General features: G+C 43.2%; 1 protein-coding gene across 1 annotated transcript in view; it reads right to left on the reverse strand.

Moving 5' to 3' along the window:
- The window catches only part of LOC134543235 (uncharacterized), a 41,211-nt gene that overhangs the window by 19,141 nt on the left and 9,233 nt on the right, over positions 1-12,837 (reverse strand). Inside the window, exons 6-12 of the mRNA XM_063388138.1 lie at positions 11,460-11,688; positions 10,677-10,841; positions 9,883-10,011; positions 9,180-9,489; positions 7,917-8,053; positions 6,328-6,435; positions 5,460-5,634 (exon numbers count right to left, since the gene is read on the reverse strand). Coding sequence (XP_063244208.1) covers positions 5,460-5,634; positions 6,328-6,435; positions 7,917-8,053; positions 9,180-9,489; positions 9,883-10,011; positions 10,677-10,841; positions 11,460-11,688 — 1,253 coding nt within the window. The remainder of the gene's footprint in view (positions 1-5,459; positions 5,635-6,327; positions 6,436-7,916; positions 8,054-9,179; positions 9,490-9,882; positions 10,012-10,676; positions 10,842-11,459; positions 11,689-12,837) is intronic.

Raw genomic sequence — 12,837 nt, forward strand, 5'->3', positions numbered from 1 at the left:
GTGGCGCATAGATAATGTGCATGGGGGCATAGCCTCATATTTAGACCAGGCTGATAGTTTCAGAATTTTTCACTCATTAAGTTTGCCACGCTGTGGCCACGAATATCTGTTCAATATATTTCAAGTTGTTGGCGCCCACTTGCGAATATCAATCTACCAACCACTAGTGAGTGACTTTTTCAGCTTTAATGATATGATTAAATTGATCGCGAAGAGATGTTTAAGGCACATCTGAATTGTAACATGCGAACTCTATTCTCCTGAGCAGCTTCATACGAATCGCACTGCCAATATGGCTGCCATCCTGGTGTATATTGAATCGAATCCACAGCAAGGAAGATTATTGAATGACCAGAGACAATTAAAACGCAATGTAATTTTTCAAGAGGTTCTTCATCAAAAACAATTTTTCCTTCAAATATTTTTTATCATTTCATATATATCAGAAATAATTTTCATTTGCACAATATTAAAAGAAACTGAATTTTTTAAATAAATATTTCATCTATCTAAATTAAAGTGATTGTTATATTCATAATTTTTTACGGATGGTTTAGGTGCCTTACTACTTAGTCTACTAGTTATTCAATAATGTTCGTTCAACTGTACGCACCTTCACTTAGGCAGTTTCAGCAACTTATTTTTCTCCACACGAGTACTTCGAGAGTGGCATTCGAATGGTATCTTATGTTTGTATTGGTAGATAATTTTAGTACTAAACAATATGTATATATTATTTTTGTTGCAGTAGTGTAAATGTACCTAAATGTAATCATATATATGTACACTAATTCTAAGGAATTGTAATGAAAATGGTAAATGAAAAATAATGATACCTGGTGCTTGGGCAAGAGCTGGTTTCAGATGTCTCCAAACACAACATATGAGCTCATAAATGACCAATTAAAATAATATGTTGCCTTTAAAAAATATATATATTTTTAAATTTTTAGTTTATTATAAACAAGGAAAATTTTACTTTAAATCAACTATTTATATAACATAATTTATGGATTGTTGTTATATAACAATAGTAACTGGCCTCAAACGTTTATTACTGGCCAGTTTGTATACTGCTTTTATATTTCTTCGTTGATACAGCCAATGTTTAAATTTAAAGTTATGTTTATTTTTGACGAAATGTTTTATTTAATTATTTTTTTTTGGGTAATTGGTGCTTGATAAGGGTAAAATATAAAATTACTATTAATATATAATTACCAATATGATTTATATATATATGTATTTTTTATTTACAAGTTCTTATTATAATTCAGATTTTTTATTTAACATATTATTTCATATCATAATTAATGAGAACGGCGATACAGTTCAGATATGAGCTCATGAAAGTCGAGGTACAAGGTGGCTTCACGCAGAGGCTTCAAGGCGACGGAAGCTTCCCCCCCCCCTCAGCGACCACTCCTACCCTGCTGTACGCTGCCCGTGAACTTGACCCCGGCTATCGCGGACTGACCTCTGACCTCTGCCCTCCCCCCCCCCCCACCCACTCGGCCTACAGGTTCGACGACCGGCGCGCGCGAAGTCATGCAGTAGATAACCTACTGATGCAGAGAGGACACTCCTGCACTCCATGCTGTTGACTCTTCGCTCCCCCCCCCCACCCCCCCCCCCAATCCACCTTTTTTCAAATTTTGGTACAATACTGAAAACGTGACTTATCATGAAAGTGGATTGGCCACGATTTTAATTTAAAATTAACGGGTCCTCAAGTCAACACATGACGTGTGTTATTCCTAAACCGTACATCTCTAAACGCTTTACCTCTAAGAAGATGTGCAATAAATAATATAAATGTGAAAAATGGCAATTTTTTTTTCGTTAGCATGTTGAGTAGCAGCTTTGCAATTTTTTTTTTTTTTTTTGGCATTTCGTAACATTTCAATTAGTTGATATAAATATGGCGGTGAAGAAAATCATATATATTCTGTTTAGTCTTCTGTCCTTGTAGCATACCACACACACACACACACACAACACATAAAAAATTCACGCATATTTCACAAGGATCACTGAATGAGATTAATTGCAGTCAGCACGCCGGCCACTTTCACCACGTCATGTTGTCTGCTTCGTTTTTCCCAGATTCAACACGTGCGACACGTGATGGAAACTAAGAAAAATTCCTGTTTCTCATATTTAAAAGCAATTAACGATTCTAGGAGTTTTATGATGAAAGTTGAAATTAAATGGAATGAATTTACTTGAAGTCTTAAATTCAAGTGAAGTGCAACAGCTTGGAAAATTTAGTTTATTTTTTCCAAGTTTCGATTCAGCGTCGGGCTGTTGGCAACTCTGGCTCAGTGCTGCCCGGGGAGTTAGTTCCCAGATCCCACGCACGGTGGAGACACAGTCACCTATCCGGGACAGCGGCGACAGCGCCAGACCTCGGCGCGAAGGGTTCCGGGTTTGAGTCCCGGGCGAGTCTCGGATGTGCATCTGCATCTGATACGTCCTCCGAGTGATTCTGTTAAGTATACATTAAATATTTATCTGGCGAGACAGCCTTCCTACAGTGTGCACCAGGGCCTCTGACGTCATCTAATGTGTGGTTTTCAGGGATTATGTCACAAAAATAATTTTTTTACACCACAGAACACAAAACTGTACCGGGAAAATGTGTTACATAGGTATCTTCTCGCGTGTGTTACTTTAACGAAGAGATTATTTTAACTATAACTTTTATACATGTTTGCTATTTAACTTCTTCCAATCTGTGTTATTCTGTTAAGGATAGGACGATGATAGGAAAAGTAGGAAACGAATGGGAGTGTATCAAGTTTAATGTGCCTCGAAAAAGTCAAATTGATGGTTGTTCCAATCGAGTGGAAGAGAGATAGATGCGGCGCAAGCGTACAATGAGCGTAAGGGATACAGCATAACGGGACAATGTGCGTAACGGGTCACTTTTTCGTGCGTGCAGCCGGCGTTCATCGATTTATTAGACGTTGTCACGTCAAAAAAAAAAAAGTCCTAACTTCTCTTCCCGCCTAGGCGTGGCTGCACATGTAGTTCTAATGCCACAGGCTCGTCACATTAATGGTGATCACATGTACACGAACGACTCGGACAGGACTTATAGCTAAGCTTCCTCATTTGTACACGTAAAAGTCACATCCTAAAAAAAATTGTAATATGACTTGCCGTCACGCATTTAGCCATAACAGATTAATTTAAGTGTATCTCTGGATCATTTCCAACACGCCATTAGGTCTTCTGACCCGCGTGGTCTTGTTACAGTGTTTCTTTGGCCTGGCTCAGTTCTAAATAGAAAGTTAAGTTCTCTCAGAATGAGGTTAGTTCATTTGTCATTCGTCTAATCAAGTGGGAAACAGCTCTTCAAACAGACAAATGATTTGAACAGAATAACCCCTATTCGTACGCACTTTGTTAAGCGAAGCATAACCACACCACATATTGCTTTTTTTTTCCGTGATGCTGGGTAAGTTGAATTTCAAGTGAAGTCATATATTCTGACTGTGCTCCAACTGAATTTCAATTCCTGTGTGACAATTTACTTGACTTATGTCTTGGAAAAAAAAACTTCGTAAACTACCTCAAAACCACATACGTTAACTGCCGCTTATACTGTAGGAGAGATAGTTTTATTAATTATTAAGGTTTTTCTTCAAGGAGTACATGAATATCATGTTTGGATGCGGAGAAATGAGAACAAATTTTTGGTATAACTATATCACATGGCACTTTATTTCTCTGATTGAAAGTTTCATTGACAGTATAGCGGCGTCCAGGTGACGAGTGTTGCGAGGTGTGTCGGTGTCCGACTGCAGCGCTCTCGGCGTAGTGGTCGCTCCGTGTACTAGTCTGCGGCGAGGAGAGAGTGGACATCACACGAGCTGCGAATCTATGACGCGCTGGTGACAGAGGGAACCATAGAACAAGACGAAGAGCTCAGGTTCTTGTCTGCCGCCTACATCTCCACTAGCATCCCTCCGGGCACCAACGAAACTAAAACTCAATATAAGTCATTTTCACATATAAACCGCCCCGAAAAAAAATCAATTACTGCACGTAATCCACAACAATTTTATTAAAAAATTTCATTTTAAGTTTTCTAATCTAAAAAATTCCAACATACATTTGTAAACTAGATAAAATCTTAAAATGAAATTATTAAAGCCAAAATTGTAATAATAAAACTTAATGTTTCAAATTTACATCGAAAACTTAATTTTAACTCGAAATTTTTTCATGGAAAATTTCAAAATGGTAAAATATGCGAACCCATCGTTGAGCAGTCATCTGATTTTAAATAGTGGACCTAATAAACGGTTAACAGCTCGTTGAAGAGGCCAATGTGGGCCACAGCGTCGCTATCTAACTTTAGCTATCGGCATTCTCGCAACCGGGTGTGGAGTGTTCGAGACTAGTTGGCGTTCTGTGTACGAGAGATGGTCCAATGTCACGGGACAGAAGGTAACCCGCAGCTACACGGAAACATTCACCATGAACAAGTCACAAATCAAAAATTCGCAGGTCATCACGGCTGCTGAGACCTAGTGAATTCAAGACAGTGTTCCATAGATTACCAAGAACACACCACCTGATCCATCTGTGATGGAACGACGCGTGGACACAGAGCAGTCAAGAGCGCAACTTGAGCAACATGTCCTGCTGTAGCTCATCGGACATCCCAGTGATGGGATCCGGTAATGTCCAGGGGTTATAGCACTATAGCACTCCTGCGGAGCTGTTCACACTCGGGCTGAACCATGTCGGCCTATGGTTGCACGTGATTCTATCTTTCTTACACTTCGAACGCGTGTCTGTCATTGGCTTGGCACCAGCTTCAGGGCTTGACTGCTGAACTTTGAATCCGAACGAACATTCGACTGTCTAATATCTAGCATGTCGTCAAACCAACTATCAGAATTTTCTGATTCTGGCACCTAGTCTGTGAAAACTCCTTACATCTCCTTAAGCCTGATGTTTTTTTTTTTAGATTCACACATTTGCACCACAATTTTTCCAATGTACATCAAAAAAACACTCCCACAGAGCCAACAACGAACGCGCAGCAAAGGTAAAGGCAGAATCACTCTCAACTCTGGCAAGTATAGGCTGTCATCATCTCGTCAAGGACATCACCGGCTGTGCAATCCAACCCGGGTTCCTTCTCGCCGCAGGGCTTTGATTGGCTAAGGAGGTCCTTATGGGCGGGGTTCTACCGGGTGCCCGAGCGGTCTGAGGCTGCTGTTCATAATCTTTGTATAGTATGAGATAGTACACTGGTATTAATTTAGGCTCTGCACATTACTGTTAAAACAATTTTTTTTCCAAAATTTATTTTCGGTATGACGGGAGCTCGCATCCGGACATCCAGTCGACACAACCAACATCAGGACAAGATAGTAAGTCCAGCGAGTGAGAGACGCAAGCAGGCCGCTATGGTGCTGCAGGACCCTAGTTGCTCTCGCCCTGGAAGGTGATGGTCACGTCCTTGGAGCAGATGCTGGGCAGCTGGAAGGTGTCCGGGGACAGGCGGCGGTCGAAGGGGAAGCCCATGGGCCGGCTGTCCGGGTACTTGTGGTTGATGGTGCCGCAGTAACTGAGCGAGCCGCCGTAGTCGTAGTCGTAGGGCAGGTCGTTCACCTGGGGCACACACACACAGATCTCTCCCACCCTCTCTATTGTAGTAACGGCCATTAGGACCTAATCAGTGGTGGATCTAGGATTTTGGTTTGGGAGGGGCTTGACCCAGCTGAGGCTAGGCTTTATCAAGGCAAACACTAAAACAATAGTGGACCCAGATTCTTTTGGAGGGGGCTTGAGCCCCTTAGCCCCCCCCCTTCTGGATCCGCTACTGGACCTAATTGTAACTTTTGTGAAAAGGTGTTGACATAAATTTTCAGTGCAAAAGCACCATGAAATATGCGACTGTCCATTTAAAGCAAAGAGTAACTGCACTGCTCCTAGCTCTTGGCATGACTCATATATACGAACAGCAAGAGTAACCAAGTGCAATCTCGGAGGTCTTACCACATTCACTTCTGCCGGCGCTGAACAATGGTTGCTGCTGCTTCGTGAACAGCCATCTCTAAGGTACTCTTTCTCAGTGTACATTGTGAACATCCTTTTGGGTGGGTATAAAACGGGATAAATGTCAAGGTAAGACAAACGAGAATACTTCTTTATGAACTTCCGCATCCTTGACAGAGACCCGGAAGCCTTGGCGACTGGAGTGAAAGCTAGACAAGGAACGTCAGGAAAGACTTGTCGACTGACCAAGAAGGGTACTCGGGGGCCACATGAGCGCAGATGAAGGGGCATCACGGATGGACTCACCTTCTCCTTGTTGTAGTCGGTGAGCACGACGTAGAGAGTGAAGGGCATGCCTCCCTTCTTTCCCTTGGGCAGCAGCAGGCGGTCAGGGTAGCCGCAGTGGCGCACGTCCTGTGGACACACGAGTCCCGCTGTCCACTCCACTCTCATGCTTCACCCATTCGTCAGTCAGTCTACGTACTGCTGGTGTAGTTAGAAAATCTCGTAGCTTCACTTTTCATAGTATTTTTCTATGAGGTTTCTTAGAATAATGCTCTGCATGTCCTACTCATTCATCATAACCTGGAAGATTTTAAGTGAAATCCAATCCCCAATTTGGCAAACCTAAACTCCAAAGTTTTGAAAAATCTACCCTCATGAATGTTTGTTTTAAATTTTATTTGGATTATTAATCAAGAAAGTTTAATAGCAAGTAATAGGTCATAGTAAATAGTAGTATTATTGATATTTTCATTCTAAACTAAAACTAAGGATTCACGAGAAGTATGCGTATTGTTACGAAAAGATCTGGAGTTACAAGTTTTGGTTCTTCGTCTCTGTTAGGTACAGGTGAGACGTTTGAGTACTGGACAACGGAACCTTTGACGTATATCTTTGGGTGTGTTATGCTGGGACAAGCATAGTTTGGTCCTTAAGTGACGATAAATTAATATATAAAAAATATTCACCTCGAGGTCCTACAATTCTAATATGTGGGCTGCTGAAACTTTAGGTATTCCGTTTATAAAACTGTGTTGGTAGACTGTAAACAGAGGTTATCATTAAGCAACTAGGCACGTGGAGAGTGTTTATGAATTCCCATCATACTTGGTTTTCCCTCCAAGCAAACATACTGACCAAAGGCCTTGTTAGCACAGGTTAACGTGTTGTCGATCAACAGTCAAAGGTCGACATTACTTTTACTATCTGAAACAAACAACTTGCACTTGGTGGCTGTCTTCAGCGATATCACACGAAACACGGAAAAGAAATGGATCTACGGCAACCTTGACATGACATTGAACGGCAGTGATAAACAGTGAGATGACAGGGCATCTTAAAGTTTAGTTTCCTCGTCTGTTCTCCTTGTGTACGAAAACATCTCAGATAATTGACTGAAATTCCATGACATATAGCACACATTCGATATTAGACAAACGAATCTTTTTAAGCATACAACTAAAAAAAAAAAAAACACAGTAAATTTACGAACAAATACAGAGAGTTCGTGAATATAAAATAGTTTACTAGAAAAGATAAATTTTCGATGTGGCCTACTGATCCCTCAGGACGCAGATTTACATTTGACTGATTTAATTATTGCGATCGAGCAAATTTTAATGCGCATGCCCCAAAACCCTCACATTTTAAAATGGGATAGATATGTTTGAGTTTATTGAACTTGCTGTGGTACTGAAGTATTTTTTTTCTGTAGCTACATGGTTGATGAACGTGTGAGTGGACACGCATGTGAGATCAGTAACAGTTGTTCTGGACCGTTCGGAGTTAGTGACACTACCATGAAGGAAGACTGTGTTGCTGCTAAAAGGTTTCGCTCCTGTTCTCTACATGCACCGCGCTGGGGTCAGAGGCCGGGTTAAAGGGCGTCTCACCTTGTTCACGTTGATGGACGCCTGGCCGTTGATGGCGTTCTCCACCTTGGCCACCAGCAGCTTGGTGGTCTCTCTGTCCGGGATGGTGACGCTCGACTCGCTGGACTTCCTCTGGATCACCGTCTTGCCCGCGCTCACTGCAACACACGTGGCCACGTGGCCCTGCTTCAAGCACGGACTCCCGAGTCACATGGGGGGTCGTGCCGACCTGTGCTGGGGTAACAACAATCTACAGGAAACCACTATTCACATTAGTTATATATGTAATACATAAATAAAAAGGCTTTCTTAACTTTAAATATTAGTTTGACTGTTCTGAAATAATGTAAAAATTACTGAATGATTATCGACCATGAGTAACGTGGTATCATATTCCCATTCTTGTTTCATGTATTTTACGACTATGATGTAAAAAATGAGATGAGTTTGGTTGTTTTATAATGAAAAAAATCTCTGGAGCGAGTAAAGCAGAATGTAAGAAATCGAATATGAATAAATACATTATGAGTTACGAAGTGTTATTTTACTTAAGATGTGGAAATTAATAATGTTTGATCTGATAATAAAACATCATATCTCTGAAGCAAATAAAGGGAGAGGTAATAAACTAAGCACAATATACATTATTATGAGTTACGAGGTGTGCTGCTTCAATTTTTTCTAAATGCGACCACTCAAGTTATGTCTTATAAGTTATTAAGGTAATCAAATGGGTCGTAAGGTATTCGATATGAATAACAAACACACAAAAAACCAACAAATAATTTTACTATCTTACGAAATTTGACCTTAACGGAATGTAAAGTGGTTAAATTGATTTTATAAAAAATTCATATCTATGTATCCATTAACATGGTAGGTATGAAAATAAGCATTATTAATTATTAACAGTAATGACTCTTTCTATTTAGGTGTAAAAAAAGAAGTCAAATTACGAGCAAATAATTAATACCCTTAATAGAAAAAATCTCTACCATTTATAGTGTTTACTATTCCACAGTCGTTCTTCAGCTCATGAAATATGGGAAATAGGAAATTTGGGCTGTGAGATGAGCGAGATTCTTTCCAGAGGAGATAAAGAATTTATATATTCAGCCTGACTTGGCTGTGATGAAGAGCAACATAATGCAAAGGGGGGAAACGAATATGAGTGCTCTATGAAAACATAGAACCAGATGTCTTGCTGGATGGAAAGGTTCATAAACATTCAACCATGACTCGGTTACTTGTACTGTTTAGAAGATCGGCCGAGAGCGCACCCACCCTTGGTGACGAACTTGTCGATCTCGACCAGGTAGCGTCTCTTCTCGTCGAGCGGGATCTCCTGGCCGAACCAGTCGTACTTGGGCCCGATGAAGATGCGCACGGTGGCCAAGGTCTCGCGGTCGCTCTCGGCGGTCACGTGGATGGCGAACGGCTTGTGGTTGAGGCGACGCACCCGCGCCTTGATCTCCACATCGTCCAGGTCAACAGTGTCGTCGAGCGCGTTCAGAAGGTCCACGTCGAAGTCTTCGAAGTAAGTCTCCAGAGGGTCCACAGTCACTTCTGTGATCTTCACCCCGGGCAGTAGCAGCTACATACAGACAAAATTCATCATACATCTCCACCTATTTATCTACATATAAGATGATAACATAGAATTTAGCATAATGGCATGCACTAACCGATGACAGACGTGCAGAAACACTGAGAAGGTCTGTCAAGTTTTCCACGCACAGAAATGGGGTGTAATACGAATCACCATGGTAGGACGCCAACATCCATTTAAATCACCGATGGGACTTTCTTATTTACTTTAAATCACTGAATTAATACTGTCTACACCACTAGCTATTACATCCATACAAATTCAATGATGCAAATCCAGATAAAAGATAGCATTTTGTGGATATGCAAGTTGGTGTAAAATTGCAGGGAAGGGAGCATTGCCTGGACAAAAAACCCGATAGTCCGGCGCAGGACTCACCTCATCCTGGGTGTAGGGCGGCAGCAGGTCCTTGTGCAGCTTGAAGAGGTTGTCGATGTGCTTGTGCAGCCTGAAGAAGGCCGGGTCCCTGGTGGCCGTCTCGAAGTGCTCCATCACGCCCGGCGGCATCTGACAACCATCACGACTTGCCCTTCTACACTCCACTCTTATCCGGACGAAATAATAACAACCGCCAATAAAACTTCTCACTGAAACATACTAGAGCTGTAAAGAAGAAAAAAAAAACAGTTTATTTTGCTAAAAGATTAAAAGTAAGACACTGAATTTGTCCTCGTGATGCCTGGAGTTCTAGTGAAATTTAATGGAGTGAGTGCACTTGCAAAACAGTTTAATGATATATCTTCTTTAATGTTGTAAAATAATTTGTAGGTTGTTAAAAAAATAACTATAAAGGCAAGCTCCACTCATAAAAATCATGGCATGATTGAAACTGATGATAAAACAAGCTGCAATACAGCAGATCTCAATTTTGGGGACATGTAGATGTTATCTAGACTGCAGTTTCATCCAAAAATCAGAGCCTGTACATGATTGGCAAAATAGTTCCGTCATCTAGGAAAATTGACAAAATTTGCAGCCAGCCAAGAATAATTTGATTCGTAGCATAGGCATCATAAAAGCACCGTCAGCAAAGTATGCACGTACTAAACTTGATTCCTTTCTGAAGCCAGAGTTCTGTCACTATACTGAAGGAGACACTATATTGCGTGGCCGGCTCAGACGACGGACCGGCGAACTCGGCCGAGAGGGAGGGGAGCGGCGCGGGCACTCACGTTGAACTTGCCCTTGGGGTCGGTGATCTTGCCCAGCAGGATGTGGCCGTAGTTGTGGAGGGCGCCGTAGTACTCGCGGTGCTTGGACGTCGTGGACGGCTCCATGATCTCGCCCAGCGTGTTGATGCCCGTGGTGTCGTTGAGCGAGTAGTAGTCACCCGTCACCTGCCGGCAAGCGCAGCAACACCTCGCGACCGTGCAAAGTCCCGAAACTGTGGAGTGGCCTTAACGGCAGCCTACGGACCAAACTATCCGTGTTAGATTCCGTGTGCATATGTTTTTGCACTGGAAAAAGTGACGAGTCCTAGAGAGTCATCAGGTTTTCCCAAAATGTTCCAAGTTAGCCATGGGTGAAAGATACATGCTTTGGATAGGACACTGACTTTATTAAGAGCAACAATTTCATGCTCTTCTGTTGCAAGACATACAATATTTAAGAAAAGTCCAAAACTCACGGTGATGACAGGCTGGTGACATACCTAGACGACAGGATCACTAGGCTGACTCGCCATGGGATAGGGTCTCACGTTGATGACGGCCTGGTGACATACCTAGACGACAGGATAACTATGGGATGACTCATGGTAATGATGGCCTGGTGATATACCTAGACGATATGATCACTATACTGAAATGCCACGGGACAAGGACTCACGGTGATGACGGCCTGGTGACATACCTAGACGACAGGATAACTATGGGATGACTCATGGTGATGATGGCCTGGTGACATGCCTAGACGACATGATCACTATACTGAAATGCCATGGGATAAGGACTCACGGTGATGACGGCCTGGTGCGAGATGGCCTCCCGCACGCGCCGCTCGAAGTCCACCATGTCCTGCAGCTTGATGTGGCCCAGGTCCTGGAACTCGAAGTTGTCGGGCCGCGCCGGGAACTCGCCGCCCACGCGGTACGTGGTCTGCGGGTAGAAGCCGTCCACGATGCGCTGCGTCCAGCCCAGGGGCTCCACGGGGGGCAGGTCGTTGGACAGCCGCTCCAGGTCGAACCTGCGACGAGACAGCCGCACCTGCACCTCTGGTCGCTTGTTGGGCTCACCGGGGCATGCTGAGAGTATTTAGTTAAAAAATTTTAATTTTCATTGAATTAATTTTTTACAAACCGTATTTATAATATCAATACAATACTTGCATTATTTTATTTCTAAAAATATTTTGCGTTAAAAATTAAAATTAGTTTTTTCACCATGCCATATTTGTCATGTGATCTCAAGAGGAAGCCAGCTGAACTAGAAAGAGAAGGGGAAGGTGGGAAGGTGGAAGTGGAAGGTGTAGAGGTGGAAAAGAAGGTGGGAAGGTGGAAGAGGAATGTGGGTAGGTGGAAGGGGATGGTGGAAGGGAAAGGTGGGTAGGTGGAAGGTGAAAGAGGAATGGTGGGAAGGTGGAAGGGAAAGGTGGGAATGTGGAAGGGGAAGGTGGGAAGGTGGAAGGGGAAGGTGGGAAGGTGGAAGGGAAAGGTGGGAATGTGGAAGGGGAAGGTGGGAATGTGGAAGGGGAAGGTGGGAAGGTGGAAGGGGAAGGTGGGGAGGTGGAAGGGGATGGTGGAAGGGAAAGGTGGGTAGGTGGAAGGTGAAAGAGGAATGGTGGGAAGGTGGAAGGGAAAGGTGGGAATGTGGAAGGGGAAGGTGGGAAGGTGGAAGGGGAAGGTGGGAAGGTGGAAGGGGAAGGTGGGAAGGTGGAAGGGGAAGGTGGGAAGGTGGAAGGGGAAGGTGTAGATGTGGAAGAGAAAGGTGGGAAGGTGGAAGGGGAAGGTGTAGTGGTGGAAGGGTAAGGTGGGAATGTGGAAGGGGAAGGTGGGAATGTGGAAGGGGAAGGTGTAGTGGTGGAAGGGGAAGGTGGGAAGGTGGAAGTGGAAGGTGTAGAGGTGGAAAAGAAGGTGGGAAGGTGGAAGAGGAATGTGGGTAGGTGGAAGGGGATGGTGGAAGGGAAAGGTGGGTAGGTGGAAGGTGAAAGAGGAATGGTGGGAAGGTGGAAGGGAAAGGTGGGAATGTGGAAGGGGAAGGTGTAGATGTGGAAGAGAAAGGTGGGAAGGTGGAAGGGGAAGGTGTAGTGGTGGAAGGGTAAGGTGGGAAGGTGGAAGGGAAAGGTGGGAAGGTGGAAGGGGAAGGTGTAGTGGTGGAAGGGGAAGGTGGGAAGGTG

The sequence above is a fragment of the Bacillus rossius genome, assembly GCF_032445375.1.
Source record: "Bacillus rossius redtenbacheri isolate Brsri chromosome 9 unlocalized genomic scaffold, Brsri_v3 Brsri_v3_scf9_2, whole genome shotgun sequence".
Taxonomy (NCBI): Eukaryota; Metazoa; Arthropoda; class Insecta; order Phasmatodea; family Bacillidae; genus Bacillus; species Bacillus rossius.